At 36.1% G+C, this 27,056-nt stretch overlaps 1 protein-coding gene and 1 pseudogene across 1 annotated transcript in view; one reads left to right on the forward strand and one right to left on the reverse strand.

Moving 5' to 3' along the window:
* Nucleotides 1–27,056, reverse strand: part of ITFG1 (integrin alpha FG-GAP repeat containing 1) — a 287,705-nt gene that overhangs the window by 83,010 nt on the left and 177,639 nt on the right. Inside the window, exons 11-12 of the mRNA XM_007992185.3 lie at nt 9,640–9,790; nt 8,022–8,130 (exon numbers count right to left, since the gene is read on the reverse strand). Coding sequence (XP_007990376.2) covers nt 8,022–8,130; nt 9,640–9,790 — 260 coding nt within the window. The remainder of the gene's footprint in view (nt 1–8,021; nt 8,131–9,639; nt 9,791–27,056) is intronic.
* LOC140711747 (proteasome subunit beta type-5 pseudogene) lies at nt 11,177–14,190 on the forward strand (annotated as a pseudogene).

The raw sequence follows: 27,056 nt of genomic DNA on the forward strand, positions 1-27,056 counted from the left end.
TGCCAGGGCTGAATGGAGGGTCTCTGGAAAGCAGGCCCGAGGCTTGTGACAGGAAAAGCTGCATTTGTTACTTGCTAGTTCTTGCTAGCAAAGTAAAGTGGGGGATTTGCTAGTGCTTCTAGTCAGTGCCCTATATAACTTCAGTGTTGCCCAAAATACAAACTTTTTAGCATACAGGATGAAACAACACAAAAAGGCTCAGCAAAGCAGTGAGTTCCTCCCTGTAACATCCTCTCATTATTTCCCACTGGAAAGCACAAACGTGTTCAGACTCAGAGAGCCTGTCGACGCCCTCAGTTGAGGCCACAGGAGTAAGTCAGGGCTCTTGGGTCTCTTGCTAGTGACTTTCACAAAGAAGGCAGTTGGAGTTCAACTCTAAGGCATCACTTCAACTCTCCTGTCTGAGAGCCCCCAAGCCACCACTTTGCTCAAATATAGCTTCCACCCCAGGTGGGCTCCCAGCTTGTGAGCCCCAAAGGGGAAAGGAAAAAGGAAGCAGTGGCAATTGTCTGATGGACAGAAGTGTATAGTGACCCACCCCATCCGCACTACCCACCAACACTGATTCTTTTAAGAAATGTAAGCAGAGAAAAATCCTCATGCACAAGAAGAAAAGCAACAGCTTAAGAGAAGGAAGACTAACAGGAGCAACCATATAAATGGCCCCCCACCTAAACAGAACATGCACAGGAACAGGAGGGAATTTCAAAGATGACCGTATTACAGTAGCCCCCACTTATCCAAGGGGACATGTTCTAAGAGCACCAGTGGGTGCCTAAAACCGTGCAGAGCACTGAATCCTAAATATGCTGTTTTTTTTCCTATATAGACATACCTATGATAAAGTTTAATTTACAAATTGGGCATAGTAAGAGACTAACAACAATAAACTAGTAATAGAACAATTATAACAATAAACTACAATAAAAGTTATGTGAATGTGGCTTTTCACTCTGAAAATATTTTCTTACACTGTACTCACATCTTTTCAGAATACAGTTGACTATGGGTAACTAAAACCACAGAAAGTGAAACTGTGGATAAGTGGGGACTACGCCATATGCAAGAAGATAATAGAGCAATGTTTATAAAATTCTATAATAGCAAACTTAGTGTTAACAGTAAGAGCAAGAGAAAGATATTCTAAGACATACCAGTACTCAGAAAATATATTAACCTAAGTACAACTTTTCTGAAAATAACTTCAGAAAATACTTCACCAGAAGAAACAGGAGCTGGAATGAAGAAAGGGGAAAATGTGGTATATAAGAAAAAAGGTGGCAATAAAGCTGGTAAAATTTGTTTAATTACTGATAATATGGTTGTGAATTATTAACAAAGGATTTATAAAATAGAAGGCACAAAAAGTAAAACAAAACTAATCATCCAGAAATTAAACTTCCATATTATTTCAACAAAACCGGGAGGCAGGCAAGGGGAATAAAAGCTTTCCCATTACATGTCTGCTTTTGGTGAAAAAAGAAAAAAGAAAGCTTTCCCAAAGGAAAGGTCTCGTCTTGTTTGGTAAGCAAAGGTGAAGATACTGTTACAATTTTAAAAGTGCTAGGGGAAACAGGGTTCATCCAGGTTTGTTAGAAACGAGTTAAGTTCTAGACTAGAATGAAGATTCAGAACCTCCAAGTGTATCTGACAGGAATAACAATAAAAGATGAGAGCCGGTAACTAGTCTTGATTCAGGGGACAGGGGATCCCACAATTCTGTAATACGCAAGGTCCCTGTCTTCATGCAAGTGCCGTGGATCTGCTGTGCTGTGTGTAAGAGAGGCAGAAGAGCAGTTTACATTGCCGTGGCCACATATAAAAGCTTAAGTATCCCCAATTTCCTTAACTGAAAAACAGTGGCATTTAGTATAGGCTGGTTTGAAATTAGAGTAACAGAATAATTTAAGAGCAAAATATGCTGTGGACATTGCTGATGGCTGTGAAGGGTAATTACGTTCTAGTAACTGACTTAAGGCAAACAACTGATAATCAAAGGAAAGAGTGGAAGAGCATCTCAAAACAACTAGAAGGTTATTTTTCTTCCAAATGATTGCTTTAAATTGGGATCTCATTTCCTGTGACCTTTCTGTAAATTACATTATTAATATTTATGTTAATATCGTTAATGCAAAGTTATCCTGTTTTCTAAAACTAAAACCTCCTGCACCAAATTGGCTATCCATGGGTCTCAGCTTGGAGATGTGTGGAGAATCCTCTCCTCAGGATAATGTTACTGAGACTGCAGGGTGATTTGTCCTGATTTAGGCTGGGAAGCTGAAGGCCAGGGATTCCTAAACTCTCCAGATTAGAGATTCTCAAGACTCTCTTAGGTTTTTTGTTTTAACTTTTTACTATGGAACATCTCAAACAAAAGTACAAACATATATAAAACTATAATAGCAGAATGAACTTCACACACATTTCTCACAATTTCAAAAACTGTCAACAACACATGGCCAACCTTGTTCCATCTATACCCAGCTTCCACATCCCTGGATTACTTTAAAGAAGGGCTCAGACATGTCATTTCGCTGTCAGGTAGTTTGCTGTCTCACTATTTAATGATGTAAAGAAGGTTACGTTTTCCTGAGCAGGACCATGATTTGTTCTCAGTATTTTGTTACTATGATTGTAAGTTAAGGCAGTGGTCCCCAACCTTTCTGGCACCAGGGATGGGTTCTGTAGAAGAAAGACAATTTTTTCATGGATGGGGGTCAGATGGGAGATGGTTTCAGGATTGTTCCACCTCAGATCATCAGGCATTAGATTCTCATAAGGAGTACACAACCTAGATCCCTCACATGTGCAGTTCACAACAGGGGTCGCGCTCCTATGAGAATCTAATGCTGCTGCTGATCTGACAGGAGACAGAGCTCAGGCAGTAACGCCAGTGATGGGATGCAGCTGTAAATACAGGGGAAGCTTTGCTCACCCTCCGGCCATTTACCTCCTGTTGTGCGGCCTGGTTCCTAATAGGCCTCAGACTGGTTTGGGGACCCCTACGTTAGGGTCCGCTTTAACAATAAAAACTAGAGTAATTTTATTGGAACAATTTTTAAAAAATTCAACAGATACCTATAAAGGGCCTACTATATACCAGACATGAGTATCAATGGACAGAACTAACTAAATATGCACATTTTGACTTGAATTTTCTAACAACTAAACTGATTCATAAAAGAAGTCTGTGTTGCATTATGAGGCGGTGAGGTCTCCTTTAGAACAAAGCATTCAAGCAGAAGATGACTAAGATGTTGCATTAGGTTAGACGTGGGCAAGATGCCTTTTGAGATTTTCCCCATCTCTAAGATCTTGTTTTTGTAATTTAAAAAAACGTAAATGAATAAATGCCAAGGAAGAACTTGGGACCCTAAATTATATGCAAACATTTTTCCACATGGATAATTTCTAAATGATCAATATAAAAAAAGCCAGACCTTCTTTTGCTTCACCCTGAGAACTGCCTACTCTCTTTAGCATATTATTATTACAACTGGGAACTGGAATATCTTATCAATGTTACAAAAACCCTATGCTCTGATTCCCATCCATTCTACCTGGCTGGGGACCTCTGTGCGAGCAAGAACTTGCACACTTGAGCATGGAAAGCAGTGGAGTCACAGGCCCTCATGCTAGTCAGCAAAACTGTCACAAGTATAGACAGTTCAATCACATTCTATTGTAAGAGTATAAAACAGAACTTTTAGTATAAAAGTAGTTTCAAGGCTTGAATAAAAGAACTTGCTGAGCACAGGGAGAACTTGATTTAACAATATACAGATTAATACCTCTTGCACTTAAAATTTTCCTTAGTACTTAATGCCTAACATCTGTTCTAGAAAGAATTAATCTTAAATCTTTCCAGGTATGCACATGCACATACCACATTCAGATGAACTAAGTAGTAAATATATGTTATTTTTGTTGTTGTTGTTTTGTTTTTAAGCTTCAGACTTGAGCAAATAGTTCCTTTAAAGTACACTGGCTCCAGCCTGGCCATCACGGCAAAACCTCATCTCTACTAAAAATACAAAAAATTAGCAAGACATATCTGTAATCCCAGCTACTGGGGAAGCTGAGGCATGAGAATCGCTTCAACCTGGGAGGCGGAGGGTGCAGTGAGCCGAGATTGCGCCACGGCACTACAGCCTGGGCAACAGAGCGAGACTGTCTCAAAAAAGTTTACTGAAGTACACTGCCAAAATTCAAATGAAAGAAGGAAAAATCCCACAGTTATCTCATTAAACAGAAAGAAATATTTTGAAAGAGAATTATTAATTTAAATTTTATGCATATTTTTGAAGCAAATCACACTTATTCTAGGTTGGAGCAAAACGGTTAGTTTTACAGGATCCCATTAAAATAATGAGAGGAAAAACTCACTGTTACTCATCGTGTGTTACTCTTTCTGTGCATTTTTGGTGTAAGCCTGAAAAATTATGTACATTAGAGTTTCTAGTCACAGAGAATCTGCAAAAGATGGGTAGACTTGAGAAGTTAAACTAGGAAAGGCATTTCAATCTTTTCAAGAAATGAATGACTGACTAGTTGTGTCCCTAATAATCAGCAAACAGGTCAAGGTAGAAATCTGACTTTGAATTGGAGCTTCACCAATTTTGATAGAATGCTTTTTAGAGACACAGATGAGTCAGAGGCATCAAGTGTCGCTTAGGTACTAGAAAAGAAGGGAACATTGTTAATCAAGGTAGGCAATCCATGACTCAAAATATAGCTGGACATTTATTTGACATAAATTTCCTGAATGCCTTCTATGTACCAGACCCTGTGTTAGGCACCCAGCAATCAAAGACAAATAAGACAGATGATGCTCTTAAGTTACTTAGATCATTACAGTATACTAGGAGTAAGAGAGATGCTAATGTGAATGACACAAATAAATAAGCCTAGATTTCAGAGTGCTTGCCAAGTATTCTGAAATGGATGGAGGAAGGAGAGATTAAATGTGATATTAAAATAAATGAAGACTAAAAGTGTGCTGCTTTTCACCAAAAAGGATGATGCTCATGAGCAAAGGTAAAATAAGTGATTTTAGCTTTTTTTTTTTTTTTTGAGACGGAGTCTCGCTCTGTCGCCCAGGCTGGAGTGCAGTTGCACCATCTTGGCTCACTGCAAGTTCCGCCTTCCGGGTTCACACCATTCTCCTGCCTCAGTCTCCCGAGTGGCTGGGACTACAGGAGCCTGCCACCATGCCCAGCTAATTTTGTATTTTTTTTTTTCAGTAGAGATGGGGTTTCACCACATTAGCCAGGATGGTCTCGATCTCCTGACCTCGTGATCTGCCCGCCTCAGCCTCCCAAAGTGCTGGGATTACAGGCGTGAGCCACCGTGCCTGGTCCTTTTTTTTTTTTTTTTTTTTGTTTTGAGACAGAGCCTTGTTCTATATCCCAGGCTGAAGTGCAGTGGTGCGATCTTGGCTTACTGCAACCTCCGCCTCCAAGGCTACAGCCTCAGATTCCTAAGTAGCTAGGACTACAGTCACGTGTCACCACACCCAACTAAATTTCGTATTTTTTGTAGAGACAGTGATTTCACCATGTTGGCTGGTCTGGTCTTCAACTCCTGACTTCAAGTGATCCGCCTGCCTCAGCCTCCCAAAGTGCTGGGAGGACTGATTTTTTTGAGATGTTTTCATACTAGAAATTATGTGACTTCTGTTTGGTTCCCCTGGGAACCAAAATCTGCCTCAGTCAAATGACTGTATTGGATTTAGTAGTTTATCCCTAAGGAATCAAATTCCAAACTCTTACTCCAATATCTCTTTGTTTCAACTAACCAAACTGGGTTATTCTAATTACATACACAATTAGTGTTAGCGAAAGTTTCAAGAATTTCTTGCCTTCTTATCTAGAGGTGTCCAGTTGAAGAAGGACAGAGATAAGAAAATGTACTTCAAACTCCAAAATTAACAGCATACCAAATAAACAGCGTATTTAATTTTTTTAGCTTTAAAATAGCCAAATAAAACTTTCTTGAAAATGGCAAAAGAGAGGAAATTGATAATAAAAAGTATAGAAATGATTAGACTCATGTGTCAGTATTTTGTGGCTGCAGTAATAATGAAGATGGGTGAAACTCTTAGTTCAATTAAGACAATCTGCTGTTTAGAAAGGAAGGATGCATGTTATATCAGTTTCATCTCTCAAAAGAAATCTCAACACTAATACATTATTCTGTTGCTTTTCTGTGTTCAGCTATTTATGCTTATTTCAAAACTGTAATAAATATTTCTACAAAGTACATGTGTCATTTTTTTGACAAACAAATCAATATGGCTCTCTTGCATCACAATAGTAATGCAAAAACAGTCACCTCTCAAACACCAGTTCAGCACAGAAGTCTCAGCAAACTAGGAATAGGGAGAACCTCTTTAATATGATACAATAGAGCATCTACCAAAAAACTCTATAGTTAATATAACACTTAATGGTGAAAGACAAAATGTTTTCCTCTTAAGACTGGAAACAAAACAAGTATGTCCACTCTCACCACTTATTCTATATAGTAAATGAAAATTATAGCCAGCACAAGAAAAATAAAAGTCACAGGGATTAGAAAGAAAATTATCTCTCTTTGAAGAAGACAAAGTTGTCTATGTAGAAAATCCCAAGGAATCTTCAAAAAACCCTCCTAGAACCAGTTAGTGAGTTGAGCAAGGTCACTGTATACAAGATCAACACACAAAAATAAATTTCATTTCTATATACTAAAATATGTGGAAGCAAAACTTAAAAACACAATATCCTCTACAGTCATCTTAAAGAAAATAAAATCCTTAGGCATGCACTTAACAAAACATGTACAGGGTCTTTATGACAAACATGGGCTTCAGGTGGAGGATACTACTAGCATGGGTGGGAATCGGTTACAGTGAACAAATAAGTAACACAATGAGGAAAACTGAAGTCACATTTCTCACTGCTGGAAAAGATATCTACAAAAATAGACAAGATTAGATTGAACCCTGAAGTGCTCCATTTGGATTAAAAATGAAATTATTGCAACGAATTAATGGTTATATAGTTAGCATATACAAATATAAACAGATGTAAACATAGTTACAAATGTGTACATTTGTGTGTGCATATGTGAATCCATACCTGTAGTCTCCTAGCTGTGTCCACTGAGAGAACCTGGAAGAAATGACAACCCAGTAGCAAAGAGCACACTGGGCAACCATTTCAGAATGTGGTTTTGAAATACTGTTCTCTACTAAAAGAGAGAAAGGTCTGATTTCTTGGAGAAATGTCTGATTCCAGGTTTGGGACAAGGAGGGTACAAGATGAACAGTAGAATGTCAATTGATGGAAATACAGAATCACTATTTGACAAATGTAGAAGGTTGATTCAGGCAGTTGTCAATGTACTCTAAGGGTGCTAGGCAAAAGTTTCATAAAGAAAATACTATTAATGTAATATCTGAATATTGCCCCCCAAAACACTAATGAATTACAAAGGGGAAAACAGTGAGTTTAGGGTAGAGAAACTTGGTGATCATCAACATGATCAGGTGAGCAAGGTTAAGGTCATGGTGGTAGGACAGGTCAACAACATGTGCTTCCTGACATGATGCACTGAGAAATGCACAGCATCAATTCTGCAACTCCTTGCAGCAGAATTTCTGCAAATAATTCATGACCTAAGTTGGGTAATCAGGAAACAGTGCTATCTCACAGAATGCAAAGCCTGGATTCTTTAAAACTGATAAGGACATGAAAAATAGGAAAAGAGTGAGGAACTGGTCCAGATTGAAGAAGTCTGAAAAGATAGGACAATTAAATGCAATAGATATTTCTGGACAGAATCCTGGGCCAGAAAGAAAAAATATTGTTGGGACAGCTGGTGAAACCTGAATGGGATCTATGTATATAGACAGTATGGTGTTGTACCGGTTGATCTGATCTAGAGGGTTGTACATCGGAGTGTGTCCTTGATCTTTGGAATACGTGGAGACAGGGGAAGAGAAAGAGAACAAAATTAAATGTTAGTACTTTACTCACCAATAACTTTAACAAAATAAGCATCTGCTTCAAAGTTATTTTTTAGTGTATGGATGGCAAAATCATTCTTTGTATATCCTTTACTTAGCACTACAATGTCCAAGATTCCCTGGAGAGGGAACAAAAAAGCAAAAATGGTAAGAACAAACTATTAGACCAACTAAAAAAAATGACCATTAAAATGCATGTCACATTGTTTATAAAGTAAATGTAGTCTTATTTATTCATCCTCATGTTTAAAATAAAATCGCTATTAAAATATGTAGTATATGCACACAAGTTTCAATAGTAAAATATAAAGAAAATAAAAAACATCTGTAATTTTAGTCTCTGGAGATAATTATTAGCATTTTGGTATGTTTCCTTCCAGTCAAATTTGCATGAAGTTTCAAAGGCCCATGATGTGGACTTGCCAGACCCTTTCCAACCATCAGGGGGAGTATCTTTTTATCTCCCCTTGCCACCACAGCATTTTACCATTTGCTTTCAAAAACAAGGAAGCTTTGCCAATTTTGCCCAAGGGAAAAAATGTATGCTCATTTAAACTGATATTCCTCTGATTCTTTTCATGAAGTTGATCATTTATCATATTTTTAAACATGTCAGCAACTTGGGTTTTTGTAGTAAACTATGTTCTATTTTTGCAGAGTATTTTTGATGATATCAGTTTGTATAAGCCCTTTTAAATTATGAATATTAACTATTTGACTCTTTCATATAAAATTTATTTCCCAGATTTAAAACAATTTTAAATTGTATTCATTATGTTTTTGATGTACAGAAATTAAAAATGGATTTGTAGTCAATTCTCTTGCTTTGTCCCCTCGTGATATTTCTGTCAATTACTTTTATGGTTGGAATCTGCTAACGAAAAGTGAAATAACACAAGATCTGATTGCAGGAGAAACAGGGGAAAACAAGGACCTGAATAATTCATATAATTGAGAATAAGCCTCTTATAAAAAACAAAACAAAATAAAATCAAAAATGGGGTAAATGGGGACATAAATGTCCTATTGGGCATTTAACTTTTAAAAATAAATTATCTTACTAGGATACACTGTGATACATTAATTCTGGAATTTAACATTGCTTTTTTCAGAATTTATTATTTTTCAGAGTGGTAAACTAGCATTTCACTTTAAAAAGGGGAAAACCAGAACCTTGAAAGCCTTTCACAAGGTCACCTGGCAACCAAAGTCAGAGTCACAAGAATCTGTGGAAATAGATGCTACTCTGGTTCACAAAGATAAAAGTCAGCACTAAACTCATTCTTCTGTGATTTTGTGCAGATTCAAGGGTCTGTTATCTGTTGGCTGTAATTTTTTCTACTGTTGAACATTCAGATTTGTCAGTCTTAGAGCATGATGCTTTAGTGGTTTAATCCAAATATGCACAAAATGAGATAAGAAAGTTTTTCATATTTGACTGTACTGATCAGCCAATGTCGTCAATAGATTTGTTTCATCTGCCATTTAACATTAAAAGAGGCTTTCCTTAATTAACTCATTTGCTTTTGTTATGTTGTCCACATTTTCTGGTCAAATGGAATGAAGCTAAAGTGTGACAAGGTGAATGGCATTTAAACTTCAAACACACAGTGCAGGTCTGAACTCACATCTTCGTAAATGTCAAAGAAGGTGGCAACCATGGCATCCTTAATTTGATTTAGGTCTGTCAGCTCCCAGTAGACTTTGAACATTCGACGCGCCTCTTCACAGCTTGCATTATTACAAGGGACGTTCTCCAGTAAAAAGGCCTGCTGGTTGCTGTGCGCCAAAGGAAAGGCATTTTGTTAATATAAGCATCAACACTCTATAGCATCGGCTCTGTAGTATTTCCTAGATTCAAAGGAGATGGTAAATGGTACACACTGAAATTATATGAAAAAATCTCTACATTTTTTGTTTACAGTACTGTCATTAAAAAATTGTTGGCTATCCCTTTTCAACCTTTGGCAAAAATACTCTGATTTTGTAGGTGAATTGATTGCTGGCTTCTTTCCTTTTCTATGGAGTTTCCAAGTCTATCCCTTCTTCCTCATTTACTACTCTATAGTCATCGACCCTGAGTTCCTGGACACTGTCATTATCTGTTTAGATGTGTATTACTTTTCAATGAATATCTGCATTTTAACTAGAAAGTCTCATAAACTCAAAGCAATGAATCTATAACAACAGAATTTCAGCAGCTCTCATAGGCGGTAGGGCAGATATTGCCAAGCATCTCTCAGATAAAGTAAGCATCACATGTTGCATAGCCATGAAGTCTTCCCTCTTGAATCCTACTCTAGAGGCAAAGTATTTATGAGCTTAGATTCTGGAGCTAGATTACCTAGATTCAAATCCTGGCTCTGTTATTTGGCAGCTCTGTGGCCTTGAGTGAGTTATTTAACCTCTAAGACTCATATCCTCATTTGTAAGCTGTGTAGTAAGAGTACTTACAGCATAGGTTGTTAAGATGAAATGAAACACTGCAAGGAAAGTTACTTAGAACAACTCCTGGCATCCAGTTAGTACTCAATGAAAGTGTTTATATTATCTTCATTTTTACTATAGAGTGCAATACAATGCCATGTAAAAATATTTTCTTTAGATACAGAAGTAACTTTGTAAAGTGTGATTTTATGTAATAGCTCCTATTTATACGTGTTTTCCCCAAATATGTATATTCTTTCACTTTTCTCTATGCATATAGAAAATAACAGATGATAGGGCTTAAATTTTATTATTGTTTAATTTTTTCTAATAATGATTATTTTTCATTTTATTTTTCTTGAGACAATCTCACTCTGTCACCCGGGCTGGAGTGCAGTGGTGCGATCTCGGCTCACTGCAACCTCTCTGCCTCCTGGGCTCAAGTGATCCTGCCACCTTAGCCTCCAGAGTAGTTGGACTACAGCTGCGTGCCATCATGCCCAGTTAATTTTTGTATTTTTTTTTTTTTTTTGAGACAGAGTCTCGCTCTGTCACCCAGGCTGGAGTGCAGTGGCCGGATCTCAGCTCACTGCAAGCTCCGCCTCCCGGGTTCACACCATTCTCCTGCCTCAGCCTCCCGAGTAGCTGGGACTACAGGCGCCCGCCACCTCGCCTGGCTAGTTTTTTTGTATTTTTTAGTAGAGACGGGGTTTCATTGTGTTAGCCAGGATGGTCTTGATCTCCTGATCTCGTGATCTGCCCGTCTCGGCCTCCCAAAGTGCTGGGATTACAGGCTTGAAGCCACCGTGCCCGGCCAATTTTTGTATTTTTTGTAGAGACGGGGTTTTGCCATGTTGCCCAGGCCAGTCTCGTGATCTTCCTGCCTTGGCTTCCCAAAGTGCTGGGATAACAGGTGTGAGACACCATGTCTGCCCTCTAATAATTATTTTCAACAAATCTGTAAATAGAGATTTCTTTTGTTCACATAAAAATATTACTATGGCTCTGGGTGAGTTTGATTATAAGAAAGCAAAATTTATAAGTGTTTAACACAGAATAAAAACCAATGTTCCAAATATTCAACTTGGACGATGTCTAATAAATACATGATTGGCTTCGAACTATTTTTCCAGAGGAAAAATTCCAAAACAAATAGTTTACCAGGACGATTCTTTAACAAATGAAAAAAATCTTTCAGACCATAATGTTTACTTGGAAAACTCCCAGGTGACTTTGTTCATGGCCTATTATAGAACAGTATTCATCCACTAGAAAGAATAAATGATTTCTTCTTTGTCTCCTGTCTAACAGTGAATTTTAAAATTCTAATTTATAAAAATTTTTCCTGGTAACTTACCTATCCTACCCTTTTAGCTAAAGAAATTTTCTAGATATTTCACAGAGAGGCAGCACACTCTGTTATTAGACTGTATTAAAACATGAGAACATGTGATAAAAGCAGACTTTCTACAACATTCTATAATCAATGCATCATATGGTCAGCATTTGAGTGAGCATGCATCCTTACTTCCCTTTGCAAAACTACAGCACATATCTCATTATTATAAGTCTGGCCACAATTTCAAATATACAACAACCTACAACAAAAACTCTTTTGCAGTCATGCAATTTAAAATGTTATTCCTTCTTTTGCCCACACTAGACATGGTGCTGGTCAGCTTGTTGGAGAGGCTGCTACTTGTGAACCAGTGCAGGTTTTCTGGACTCAAAGTTTTTGCAGATCTCCTGGATCTGGGTCCAGGGAGTCCCAGGGATGGGCTGATCCTGGCCATGCCCAGCTGGGGAGTCTCAGATGAGCAGGGAATCAAAATGCTTCATGGAATCACCACCCTGGTCTTCAAGTTCTGGCATGGAGTCATAGTTGCAGCAGGTGGGTGCTTACATTGCCTCCAGATGGTAAAGAAGGTGGCACAGATCAACCCCTACCCGAAGCCATCATGGCTAGGGGCACAGCAAATTGTAGCTTCTGAGAATGGCTGTTGGCTCAGCAATGTCAAATGTATGAGCTTTGAAATAAGGAATGCATCTCTGTAGCAGCTGCCTTCCAGCTGCTTGCCAACATATTGCACCAGTACAAAGGCAGGGGGCTATCCATGGGCAACATGATCTGTGGCTGGGATAGGAGAGGCCCTGGCCTCTGCTACACGGACACTGAAGGGAATCAGATCTCGGGGGCCATCTTCTCTGTAGGTTCTGGCTCTGTGTACGCTTATGGGGTTATGAATCAGGGCTATTCCTATAACCTGGAAATGGAGCAGGTCTATGATCTGGCCCATGAAGCGAGCTACCAAGCCATCTATTAAGCCACCTGCATAGATGCCTACTCAGGAGGTGCTGCTAACCTCTACCACGTGCAGGAGGATGGCTGGATCCAAGTCTCCAGTGACAATGCAGTTGGTCTTCATAAGTATGACGGATCTACCCCATGAGAGAGGGTGATATGGCTGTTTGCATTTCTTGGGTGACTGTCATTGGTAATACAGATACAGTGCTCCATCTTATCTCTAGTGGAGGGGTCTTCAACTGTATCAACACTTTTTTTAAAAACTCTAGAACACTGACCTCTATGTGTTACCAGTCGTTAATGAGCTGCTGCAGAAGTGGCTATTTTACTTTCTTGGATGTTAACATACTCTACTCATTACTTTACCTGAATGAATGAATGAATAAATAAATACGTAAATAAATGAATAAATAAAATGTCACTCTTAATTTCTGATATCAGCTTGAAAAGATTATAAATGTCTTAGAACTCACTAGCTACTTTGGTCCTGTATTGTGAAACATGAGGTTCGTAATAGTTCAGTTCTTTAAAATTCTACTGAGCTCTACAAATAGAACCCAGCATCTTGCCTTTAAAAATAAAATCTGATGTAAGCCAAGGGGGGAGAAAACCTTGATCCATTTGGTTTAGAAATCCTTGGGGACAAAGACTCTTGCTTCTTTTTAGTCAATTTCTCTGGGTGTTCTTGGCAATTATAACTAATATATCTTAAATTTTTTTAATTCAAATTATTACAACAGCTATCGTAACATTCAATATGGAGATTTAAAAAGTCAAAATCCTTCCTTTCCAGGAATAATCAATGTTAATAATTTGGTGTTCATCTTTCTAAGCCTTCTTCTAGGCACATATAAATATGTAAATACATATATCCTTAAAGAAAAAAAAAACCTAATTGGGTTCTGATACATATATTTTTCTATAATATTTTTCTTTCCACCACATTATATAGCATACACAAGGGGGAAAGGGATATAGTCTGATTGAGGACTTTTGATCCCTATATTGAAAACTCCCCCTACAAGAAGGTGTACCAATTTAAGTCTCCAATTAGTAGCCTATCAAATTGCCTGTGTCTCCACAGTCTCATGTTTTTCTAATGGTTATTCCATTATATGGCTAAGCCATTATTCATTTTAACACGAGGCTATTGATGGTCAGGTTATCGCCAACTGTACTGTATTACACACACACACACACACACACACACACACACACACACACAGAGAGAGAGAAGAGAGATAAAGAAAGTTTTTCTTTGGGAACTTGTACAAGAAATTCCAGATGACAGTCATCTGGTCAAAGGATATGGATATTTTAAATGTCAACAGTTAAAGCTAAATGGTCCTCTGAAAAGCTATACCAATTTATATTTCCAATAATGTATGAGTGTCTTTTCATATCTTGCCAGTATTAGTACCATTGCTTCTTAGTCTTGACAGTTGAAGAGTTTAAAAATGACTTCATTCTTCTGATGATGACAGCAGTTAAGTATTACATTTATGTTTATAAGCCATTCACATTTTTCCGAAGAACTGCCAATTAAAATTATGTTCTCACTGATTTTTAGATCTCTTATTGTTAGAGACTTTAGCCACTTATCTGTTAGTCTCATATCCTTGTTTGTAAGATGGGAGTCATAATAGTACAATACCTTCAAATGGCTGTTGTAAGGATTGAATGAGAAAATACATCATAAAGTGTTCAGTATAGTGCCTGGTATAGCACAGTCCACATTTAATAACTATGGTTATTATTATTATTATTATCTACTGCTGTTATTATTACCTGATATGTTATAAATACTTCTTCCCAGCCTTTTATTTTTTTTTAAATTTTGTTTATGGTACCCTTCACTAAAAGGTTTTTAATATTTATATAGTCATTTATGTCTATATTTTTCTTTACAGTACTATAAGAAATGTTAAAGGAAGTCTATCAGGCTGATGGAAAATGACACCAGATGACACTCTAGATGTACACAAAACAAGGAACACTGAAAATGGCAAACATGTAGGCAAAAAGAAAAGTTTTTTTCTTACTACTTAAATTTATTTAAGGAGAATCAACTGTCTAAACAAAAACCAACATAGTATGGTGTTAATAAGGTAGCAGATGTAAAATGTGTGACAAAAACAGCACTAAAACTGAAGGGGAGAAATAGAAATATACTATCATAAGGTTCTGAAACTACACGTGAAGTACTATACTACTGTTTGAAGATAGACTAGGATAATTTAAAGATGTATAAACCCTACAGTATTCACTAAAATAAGATTTATAATGAATAAGTCAACAAAAAAGATAAAATAGAATCATAAAAATACTCAATTAATTTAAATGAAAACAGAAAGAGGACAAAAACAAGAAAGTATATTTTGACCATATCAGTACTGACACGAAAGATAAAGGGTCTAAACACACAAACTACAAGCTGTATGTTGTGAGATTGGATTAAAAAATGAAGACTCAACTATATATTGCCTACAAAAAAACTACCTTCAATATAAAGATACAAATAGGTAAGATGCAAAAGCAACGATAAAAGATAGATCACCCCAACGAAGGCAAAGACAACCCACAAAATGGGAGAACATTTTTGCAAATTATATCTGACAAAGACTTGTATCTGGAATATACAAGAAACTCTCACAATTTAATAATAAAAGACAACCTAATTTAAAAAATGCACTAAGTATTTGAATAGACATTTTTTCAAGGAAGATATACGAATGGCCAATATGCACATGAAAAGATGTTCAACAAAATTAGCCATCAGAGAACTCCAAATCAAAATCACAGTGAGACAACACTTCATATCCAGTACAACAGGTATAATTTTTTTGTTTGTTTGTTGTTGTTTTTTGTGACGGAGCCTCACTCTATTGCCCAGGCTGGAGTATAGTGGTGCGATCTCGGCTCACTGCAACCTCCGCCTCACGGGTTCAAGTCATTCTCCTGCCTCAGCCTCTGGAGTAGCTGTAATTACAGGCGCCTGCCACCATGCCCAGCTAATTTTTGTATTTTTAGTAGAGATGGGGTTTCACCATGTTGGCCAGGCTGGTCTCGACCTCCTGACTTCAAGTGATCTGCCCACCTCGACCTCCCAAAGAACTAGGATTACAGGCATGCACCACCACGCCCGGCCGGACAGCTATAATTTTTAGAAAAAGATAGATAATAACTAGTGTTCAAGAGAATGTGGAGTAACTGGAAGCTCATACATTGTTGGGAGACATGTAAAATGGGACAGCAGCTTTGAAAAACAGTCTAGCAGTTACTCAAAAGATTAAACATAGAGTTAAAATTTGACCCAGGATTTTATTCCTAGATATATTCCAAGGAAAATGCAAACATGGCTACACAAAAACTTATAGGGAAAAATGTTCATAGTAGTATTATTTTTAGGGGCCAAAAGGTAGAAACTATCCAAATATCTATCAACTGATGAATGGATAAACAAAATGTGGTATATTTACATAATAAAATTCTATTTAGCCTAAAAAGGAATCTATTATACAAAGACATGGCTGAACCTTAAAAATATGCTAAGTGAAAGAAGCCAGTCACAAAGGACAACATATATTCCACTTACATGGAATGTTCAGAATTGGAAAATCTATAGTGATGGAAAACAGATGAGTAGTTAGCTGGGGCTGAGAGAACTGGAGGAAAGGGTGAATGACTGCTAATGGGTAAGGGTTTCATTCGGGGTAAATGAAAATGTTCTAAACTTGAGGGTGATGGTTATACAACTCTATGCATATTCTAAAAACCATTGAACCGTATACTTTAAATGGGTGAATTGTATGGCAAGTGATTATATCTCAACAAAACTATTACATGGGTTAAAAAAAGATATAGCAAGTTAAGGCAAATAAAAAGAAAGCTGGAGTGACAATAAGAGAGAAGGTGGACTTCAGAACAAAGAATACCACCAGAACAAAGACAGTCATGTCTCTTTTAATAATTGATAAACTAAAAAGACATAAAATCAACGAGGATAAAGAAGACTGAAACAATAATAACCAATTTCACCTGATTGACATTTATTGACCACAACCAGCAACACCAGAATATATAATCTTCTGAAGTAACATCAAATATTTATCAAGATAGAGCATATTCTGGATCCTGAAATAAGCCTCAATAAATATAAAATAATTTAAGTCACACAAAGTATTTTCTCTGATCATAATGGAATTAAATGGGAAAGCAATTAACAGTTATTTCCAAAATTTCCAAATAGTTTTAAATTAAAAATAAAACACTACTAAATAAACCGTGAGTACAAAGAAAAATTCAGAAGTACTCTGAGCTGCATAAAAACGAAGCCATCAAGATTTGTTGTATGTCACTATAGTAGTATTTAAAGGGTTATTTATATCATTAAATACCTATAGTGAACAAGAAGAAAAGTCTCAAATGACCTCAGTTACTTTCTTAAAAACCAAAAATAGAAGAGCAAATAACACGTAAATTAAGGAGAAAAAAGTAAATAGTAACGGAGAATATCAATGAAATAGAAAACAGGAAAGAAATAGAGAAAAATCAATGAAAACAAAAGCTGGTTTCTTGCAAAAAACAATAAAATTGATAAGCCTTCAGTCAGAATGGCCATTAAAAAAATAAAAAGAAGAAAAGGTAAAAAGTACCAATATCAGAAATGAGACAGTTAACATCACTACAAATTTTAGTGATTTCAAAAGGATAAGGGAATGTTATAAAAAACTTTGTGCCAATACAATTGATGAGTTAGATTAAATGGACGAATTCCCTGGAAGTCACAAAATACCAAAGCTTACTCAAGAATAGATAAATTGAAATTGCAGTGTAACAGTCTCCAAAAAAGAAAACTCCAGACTGAAACGGCTTCACTGATGAATTCTACCAAATATTGAGAGAAGAAATACTACACGTACTATACAAACTCTTTAAAAAATAGATGAGAAAGACATAGTTCCCAACTCATCCTATGAAACCAGCATTAAACACCCAAATGAAATACATCATAAGGAAACTACAGACCAATATTCTTCATGAGGATAGAAGCAACATTTTAAAACAAAATTCTAGTCAATCAAATTCAATAATACAGTCATATCTTGATTTGACTGTATCTTGAGTCATATCATATCTTGATACAGTTCAGTGTTCATTGAAACGTGTGCAGTTTTTGAACCATGTCTCTGCTCTGTGATTACCAGCCAATCACATAAAGAGGACATATTTCTGATACGAGCGTGTTTCAGTGAACACTGTAGGAATATCAGAAATACTAAAATCATGACCAAGTTGAATTTATTGCAGGAATGCAAAGTTGCTTTAATATTAAAAAATAAATCAGTGTAATTCATTAGTTTAACAAACGAAAAAAGGAAAATAATACAATCATCTAAATAAAAGGCAGAAAAAGGATCTGACAAAATCCAAAACCCATTTCGGTTCTAAACTCTCAGCAAACTAGGAATAGAAGAAAAATTCTCAACACTGTAAAGGGCATCTACAGAAGACCTACAGTGAACATCACAGTGGAAGACTGAATGCTGTCCTCCTAAGGTCCCTGTTCTTACAAGGCAAGAATGCCTGCTCTCACCACTCAGCAATGTATATACAAGTTCTAGCCACTGTAAAAGGAAAGAAAAACAAAAGACATCCACATTGGAAAGAAAGAGGTAAAACTGTCTTTATTTGCAAGTTATATGGCCACGTACTTAGAAAAATCATATGAAATCTACAAAAAAATTACTAGAACTAGTAAGCTTGGCTAGGTGGGAAATACAAATACAATAGTCAAGAACAATGAAAACTGAAATAAAAAATACTGGCCAGGTGCAGTGGGTCTCACCTGTAATTCTAGCACTTTGGGAGGCCAAGACAAGAGGATTGCTTAAGGAGCCCAGGAGTTTGAGACCAGCCTGGGCAACCTAGAAAGACCCTGTCTCTATTTAAAAAAAAAACAAAAAAACAAATTTTTTTAAAAAAATATAAAGTACCAGGGATAATATCATCAAAAATATAAACTACTTAGGTATAAATCTGACAAAAGATGGGTAAGACCTGTACAAAGAAAACCAGAAACACTGTTAAACAATTAAACATCTAAAATAAAAGAGCTATATATGCACTACATTCATAGTCAGAGGATGCAATATTGTTAAGATGTCATTTATCCCCAAATTGACCTATCGTTTCATTGTAATCCCAGTAAAATTCTCAGCAGACTTTTTATTTTTATTTTGCAGAAACTGACAAACTGACCCTAAAATTCATAGGAAATGCAAAGAAACTAGAACAGCCAAAATAACTCTGGAAAAGAAGGAGAGCATATACTATCTGAACTGACTACTCATTTTAAACAATAGTAATCAAGTGTGGTACTGCCACAAAGATGGACAACAGATCGTGGGAACAGAAAAGAGAATGAAGAAATATACCCAAACATATATTGTCAACTGATTTTCATCATGGATCAAAGGCAATTGAATGTAAAATAAAAGTATTTTCAATAAACGGTGCTGGAACAATTTACAAAAAAGGAACTCGGATATAATGGATCACAGACCTAAATGTAAAATTCAGAACTCTTCAATTTCTAGGGCAAAACATTGTGTTAGGTAATGATTTCTTAGTTATGAAACTAAAACCATAACTATAAAAAATTGAAATACGGTACTTTCACAAAACTAGGTACTTCTGCCCTTTGAAAGACATTGTTCAGAGAATGAAAAGATAAGCTAGATATCTGCGAGAAAATATTTGCAAATAACATATCCAATAATAAAGGACTTGTATCCAGAATAAATAAAAAACTTTCAACATTCAATCATAAGAAAACAAATATCCCAATTTATTAAAGAAACTAAAATTAAAACTATAAGGAGATCTACTACAAACAGAATAGATAAAATTAAAAAGACCAACCATACAATTTTGGAGAAAATGTGGAGAAACTGGCATGTTTGGCATTTTCTTAAAAAGTTAAACATGCATCTTTCAAAAGACATAGCTACTCCATTCCTTGGTATTTACAAAGGAAAGCATATGTTCAGACAATAACTTGCACATGAATGTTCACAGCTATTTGTAGCAGTCAGACTTGATATAGATCTAATTGCTCATCAACATGTAAATGGATATAAGCAAACTGTGATGCATCCATACTATGGAATATTCCTCAGGAATAATAAGCAAAGAACTAAAGATACATGTAAAAACATCGATAAATCTCAGTATTATTATGCTGCGTAAGAAAATCCAGACATAAAGGAACAGATATTGTGTGATTCCATTAATATAAAATTTAGAAAATGCAATCTAATCTACAGTGACAGAAAGCAGATCAGCAGTTTCCTGTGGGATGGGGAAAGTGTTGATTACACAGGGTTAAGAGGAAACTTTTGTGAGTGATGGGTATGTTCATTATCTTGATTATGGTGATATTTTTATAGATGTATTTGTATAACAAAACGTAACAACTTACAACTTTTAAGATAAGTAATTTACTCTGTCAATTAAACCCCAATTAAGCTATTAAAAATACACGAAACTCTCTTGATAAAAGCACAAATAACAACAACAAAAATAAACTTGACATCACCACCAAGTTTGTGCTTTGAATACTATCAAGAAAGTAAGACGACAACCCCCAGAAAGGGAGAAAATTTTTGAAATCATATATTTAATAAGGGACTTGTATCTAGAATATATTAAAGAAATTTTACAACTCAATAGCAAAAAGACAACCCAATTATTAAAAAAGCAAAGAATCTGAATAGTTTTCCAAGGAAGAGATACAAATGGCCAACAACTACATGAAGAAAGCTCAACATCATTAGCCATCAGACAACTGCACATCAAAACCACAATTAAATAACACTTCACACATACTCGGATGGCTAAAATAAAAAAGACAGGTAACACATGTTGGTGAGGATATAGAAAAAAGAGAATACTTGTTTAATTTAGATGGGAATGTAAAATGGCAAACTGCTTTGAAATACAGTCTGGTGGTTCCTCAGTTAAAAACAGAGTTCTGGCCAGGGCAGTGGCTCACGCCTGTAATCCCAGCACTTTGGGAGGCCAAGGCTGGCAGATTACGGGCAGATCACGAGGTCAGGAGATAGAGACCATCCTGGCTAACACGGTGAAACCACGTCTCTACTAAAAATACAAAAAATAAGCCAGGCATGGTGGCGGGCGCCTGTATTCCCAGCTACTCCAGAGGCTGAGGCAGGAGAATGGCGTGAACCCGGAAGCGGAGTTTGCAGTGAGCTGAGATCACACCACTGCACTCCAGCCTGGGCGACAGAGCGAGACTCCATCTCAAAAACAGACAAACAAACAAACAAACAAAAACACCTCCCCCTCTCAGAGTTCCACCTCTAATGAATATTCTACTCCTAGGTATATCTCAAGAGAAATGAAAACATGTCTACATAAAAACTTGCATATGAATGTTCACAGTAGTATTCGTAATAGCCAAAAAGTGCAAAAAACCCATGTGTCCATCAACTGAAGGACGAATAATGAAATGTAGTATATCCATATAATGGTCTATTAACTGACAACAGAAAGAAAGGAATATTGCTACACACTACCACATGGAAAAATCTTGAAAACATTATACCAACTCAAAGAAACCAGTCATAAAGTACCACATATTGTACAACTGCATATATAAAATGTTCAGAACAGGTCCAGTTATAGAGAAAGAAAGCTATAGAGACAGAGATTAGTGGTTTCCTAGTCCTGGTGGCAGTGGACGAAGTCATAGGGGAATTGGAGAGTAACAGCTAAGGTGAGTGGGACTTCTTTTTAGGGTAACAAAATGTTCTACAATTGCTTGTGATGATGGATGCACAACAATATGAATACTTTTTTTTTTTTTTTCCTGAGTGAAGTCCGGCTCTGTCGCCCAGGCTGGAGTACAGTGGTGAGATCTCGGTTCACTGCAACCTCTGCCTCCCAGGTTCAAGCGATTCTCCTGCCTTAGCCTTCTGAGTAGCCACCACGCCTAGCTAAATTTTGCATTTTTAGTAGAGACGGGGTTTCACTATGTTGGCCAGGCTGGTCTCGAACTCCTGACCTCAAGTGATCTGCCTGCCTCAGCCTCCCAAAGTGCTGGGATTATAGGCGTGAGCCGCTGTGCCCAGCCTGAATACACTTATAAAAGCCACTAAATTGTATACAGTAAATGGGTGAATTGTATAGTGTGTGAATTATATCTCAACAAAGCAGTTAATACAAAAGTTAACTGCAGAACATTTCAACATATTTAAAAAACCCATGGTAAATGTTTAAGTGACATAATGTGTAAAATGTACATATTAAATGTTGCTTCTCTGAATACCCCAATATTTGTATATCTAGTATGTACTTTTTTGAGGCTGGTTTTAATTTATCTTCAAAGGCTATAACATTGGTGGTGTTACTCAATGCACTACCACTTGACGAGGTCTGGGTTATTCTAGGTTGTTAATGTGCTGTGAGCAACTGTCTTATTTCTCATTAACAGAGGTAGCTGATGGATCCTTTAACTTAAAGTTTGATTTTCTTCTTGGCTGCCCTGAGAGCTCATGTCCATTTTAGTCATTTCTATATTCAGTGAGTTCTCCTCTTCTAGATTGTCTTTAACTTTCTTCCTTAATTCCCCAATTTCATTATCAGCCTAGATTCAAATGAAAAGAGCTTCAATGTGGGGATATGTCTGACTTACTATGTAAACCTTGGGAAAGCCAGTTTTACATGGAGAAGAAAAACAAATTAAGAAGAAACACAAATAAGGCCATTAGGAATCCTCTAAACATGAAACATTAAAAACAATGATGCTCTGAAACCCATGCTGCTATGGTAAGTGCAGAATGCTTAGCTAAGCTGATAGAAAACTTTCACTTTGAAATACTAAATATTATTGAAGTGTTTTGCAACACATGCTACTGACAACGAGAAATAGTCAAAGGCAATTAATTGATATTTACAATAAAGTTCACTTTATCTCTGGGCAAATGCAATCCATTTATCCCCAGTCAGTGTCTAGGATATGTGACTCAGTGAGAGTGATAGTACATGTTACCTGAATGAAAAAAGGAAGTGAGCATCTTTTGTAGAGGAAGGCCAATAGAAAGGGAAACCTAACGGAATATAACACTGTGACTGTTGAAAAGTTTCTGTCAAATAGGTGAGTAGAAAATATTTTGTCATGTTTTAATTTATCTATATTCAAAAGAATCTATTAGATTATTTATTTATTTATTTATTTAGAGATGGAGTCTCACTCTGTTGCCCAGGCTGGAATGCAGTGGTTAGATCTTGGCTCACCGCAACCTCCTCCTCCAGGGTTTCTATGAAATATTCATTAGCTCATAAAAGGTAAGAAATCCATGTACTTTAATAACTACGAGACATAAGAATTAATCGGCTGGGCGTCGTGGCTCATGCCTGTAATCCCAGCACTTTGGGAGGCTGAGGTGGGTGGATTGCTTGAGGTCAGGAGTTCAACACCAGCCTGACCAACATGGTGAAACTCCACCTCTACTAAAAATACAAAAATTAGATGGGTGTGGTGGTGGGTGCCTGTAATCCCAACTACTCGGGAGGCTGAGGCAGGATAATTGCTTGAACCTGGGAGGTGGAGGTTGCGGTCAGCCAAGATCAAGCCATTGCACTCCAGCCTGGAGGACAGAGGGAGACTCCATCTCAAAAAAACAAAACAAAACAAAAACAAACAAAAAAAAGAACTCACCAAATTTAAGATTCAATCTTACCATCTTGAGAAAAGTTTGACAACATGCTGAGTTAACAGAATTGCACACCTTAAAAAGGGACATTTACCCTATCAATGGAAGTGTATTAAAGTAAGATTAAACCAGGAAGGTATATAAAATCAGCTATTAAATCCTTTGTTAAGAAGAGAACAGAACATTTAGACAATTAACTAAAACTTGGGCTGAAAGAAAGAACAGATATAACACAATTAGGCATTCTAGTATAAAAAACTGAAAACTTTTTTCCTTTTCAGGTCACTGTTGGCCTTGGGTCACCCCAAGTGACCCAATTTAAGATTTAAGCTTCACATGCTATGAGACGAAATTCTCTCTTCTTATTATAATGGTAGCTTTAAAACTGCCAAACAATAGAATACCTATGATAATGAAAATTTATAGAAAATATCAGTAATAAACTCACACTTCTATATAAGGATACTCTGCTAACAAGCTGTTGAAGACAGAGAGAGATGGAACTACAGTGGGAAAGGCCATGAGTCCAACATACGTTTTGTGGAACAAAGTTTGAGTAAGTCTGCTTAAATACCTTAGCCATAATGAAAAAGGCTTTCAGAAAGTCCACGATTGCTCCTTCACTCTTTAGAATTCTATTTCAAACTCTGTGGTATGTAAAAAATTGAAATGTAATTCAAACTCTGTTCACTATGGGAAGAAGGGGAGGGAAGGAGTTTCTAAGACAATAGAATTTTGAAAGTGTGGCTAACACAACCAGTGATTTTATCTGGTGAATATTACATATCACATGTCTGTTATTTTTAACAATTTTCTCTGCTTGGGTTCATGTTCGTAAATCTTTTGCTAAATTTCTACATGTACCTGACATGTATGAACCTGTTATTCTACTCTGTTTAGTTGACAATGAATGTCTACTTCCTGAAAGGACCTGGAATAATATATTTTCTTTGGATTTGAGAATCCCAGTCCTCTCCCTTGTTATTATATTTCTCCAACTGCTGTTTTTGTATTATACAGGACATTGTTTGTGAAATGTCACTTATGGGGCTAAATAACAATCCTATTAAGTAAATACACAATAATAGGTATTTATAAAATATAGTTATACAAAATACAGTACATTTTATACGAGATAGTTGCATCACACAAGCATAGCTTCTCAAGGTAGTAAGATAAAAATCACGTAAATACTGGAGTTAATCCACATAGACTTAACGTTCTGAATCCAACTGTATGCTTGGCATGCTATATGAGATCAATATATAATCTGTTTTTCACCAACTGTAGAGGTATAATAAAAAGGCTAGAGAATTGTGTTTTCGTATATAATCTTTTCCATTTTATCTTACAATATATATTACTGTATCTGTATAGGGAAGATGACACAAATCCATATATGTATATTTTAACTTGTGAGTGATTTAATGGATTTTAAAGAGTAATTTTGCCATTTTTAGACTGACTTTAAAACCTAATTTGTGATTCTACTACATATCCAAATGCAAACAGTGATCATCTCTGGGTGATTTTTAAGCTTTTGAAATTTGTACTTCCTAAATTGCTATAATCTGTGCTTATTAGAAGAATAAATAAAATAAAAATGCTGTACTACATTTACATTCTATTAAATCATACATGGTTCTGTTACACAATACAAAATAAACTCTTCTCAATAAAAAGAATGTATGGTCATGAACAAGTCAATGATACCAAATAACACCATGACTATTCAACATTGTAGTGAAGGTCCTGGCCAATGCAGGAAGACCAAAAAAGAAAGAAGAGATACAATACTTATATAGCAAGAAATCTAATTATTTTTATTTTCAAATGAAATAATTATCTTTACAGGAAATCCAAGAGAACATGCCAATTATTAGAATAAGAGAATAAAGTCAGATTGATGAATATAAGATCCACATACTAAAATCAATATCCTCTTTAAATCTCAATAATAATCATTAGAAAAGTAATAGGAAAAAAATCTCATTCAATAACAATGAAATCTCTAAGTTATAAAAAATAATCTAGCAAAAGCTGTGTAGGAGTTTTATGAAGATAATGGCAAAACATTACCAGGGGAAAGGTAAAGACAATGTGAATAAATGTTATTGAATGGAAGATTCAACATCACAAATATGACAGTTTCTCAAAAATTAATCTTTAACTAAAATGTAATCAAATCAATCAAGAAGCCAACAGAATTTTTTTGGTCAAATAATTAATTCTAAATTCATGTGAAGGGACAAAGGGACAAGAATAGTTGAGACAACTCTGAAGACAAAATTACATGGGAAGGTATTTCCCTATCAGATATCCAACATTATTTTAGAGCTAGAATGATTAATACTATGTGACATCAGTGCAGAGACTGATAAACAAGGTAAGGCATCAAATAGAAGGCACAGAAATAGGATCACACACACAGAGAAACTGGATACACACAAACGTGGCATTATAAGTCAGTGGGGAAAAATACACTACTCATTAAACATGGGGACAACTGGTTATCCAAGATAAATGAATGAAACTAGGTTCTTTTGATGCAATACACAAAAATAAAGTTTAGGTACATTAAAAGCCTGCATATGAAAAGTAAAATTCTAAAACTTTTATGACAAAATATAGGAAAATATCTTTATGACCACGAGATAGATGATTATTACCTAATAAGGTCAAGAAAAACTGAGATTGCATGCAAAATAACCTGTATTCATTCTGTGCACATCTGTAACATTAAGCTAGCTATAATTATCCCTATTCTCTCCCATTTTGTTTTGTCACATGAGAAGAGCCTACTGAATACCATTGGTTATCATTAATATTGTGGCAGTTAACACACAATTACATGTAAAAATGTACTAGATTATAATTTCAATTGAGCTATATAGATGATCAAACACATTATATTATCTTAAAATCAGTTTGCTTCTTTTATTGGAAATATAATCCACGCATTTTAATTTCCCAAATTGTAAAAATCAAATATAATTGTCCCTAGGTATACACAGGAGATTGGTTCCAGGACCAGCTCCCAGTCCCCATACCCAAATCCACACATAGTGAAGTCCATAGTCAGCCCTTTGGGGTCCAATGCCATAGGAAATATGTACAAGGGTTTGCATCCCACGAATACTGTATTTTCCATCAGTGTTTGGCAGTGGATGTGGAATCGGCAGGTAAGGAGAGCTGACTGTATTTATTGAAAAAATTCCACATAAGTGCATTAGCACAGTTCAAACTGGTACTTTTCGTGGTCAACTGTTTAAGAATATATTTCCAATATGGCAGTGAACACAGTACCTTGAAACTTGGCAAAAGAAAATTAGATATGACCATTTTAATATGCAACACAGGAGGAACTATTCACGTTCGGCTACTAAGGAATTGAAATGTGGCTATTCTGAATTCAGATGTGTTTTAAACTACAGAGTGGATTTTGAAGAATTAGTATGTACACACAAAAAATACTACAACAATACAACTGTGCTTTGAAGAATATGCTACTAAATTCCTTATTCTGTAAGGAGATGGCTGTGTGTGATATGCTAGCACATAAACTTATTTCAGC

Source organism: Chlorocebus sabaeus, chromosome 5 (assembly GCF_047675955.1).
Source record: "Chlorocebus sabaeus isolate Y175 chromosome 5, mChlSab1.0.hap1, whole genome shotgun sequence".
NCBI lineage: Eukaryota > Metazoa > Chordata > Mammalia > Primates > Cercopithecidae > Chlorocebus > Chlorocebus sabaeus.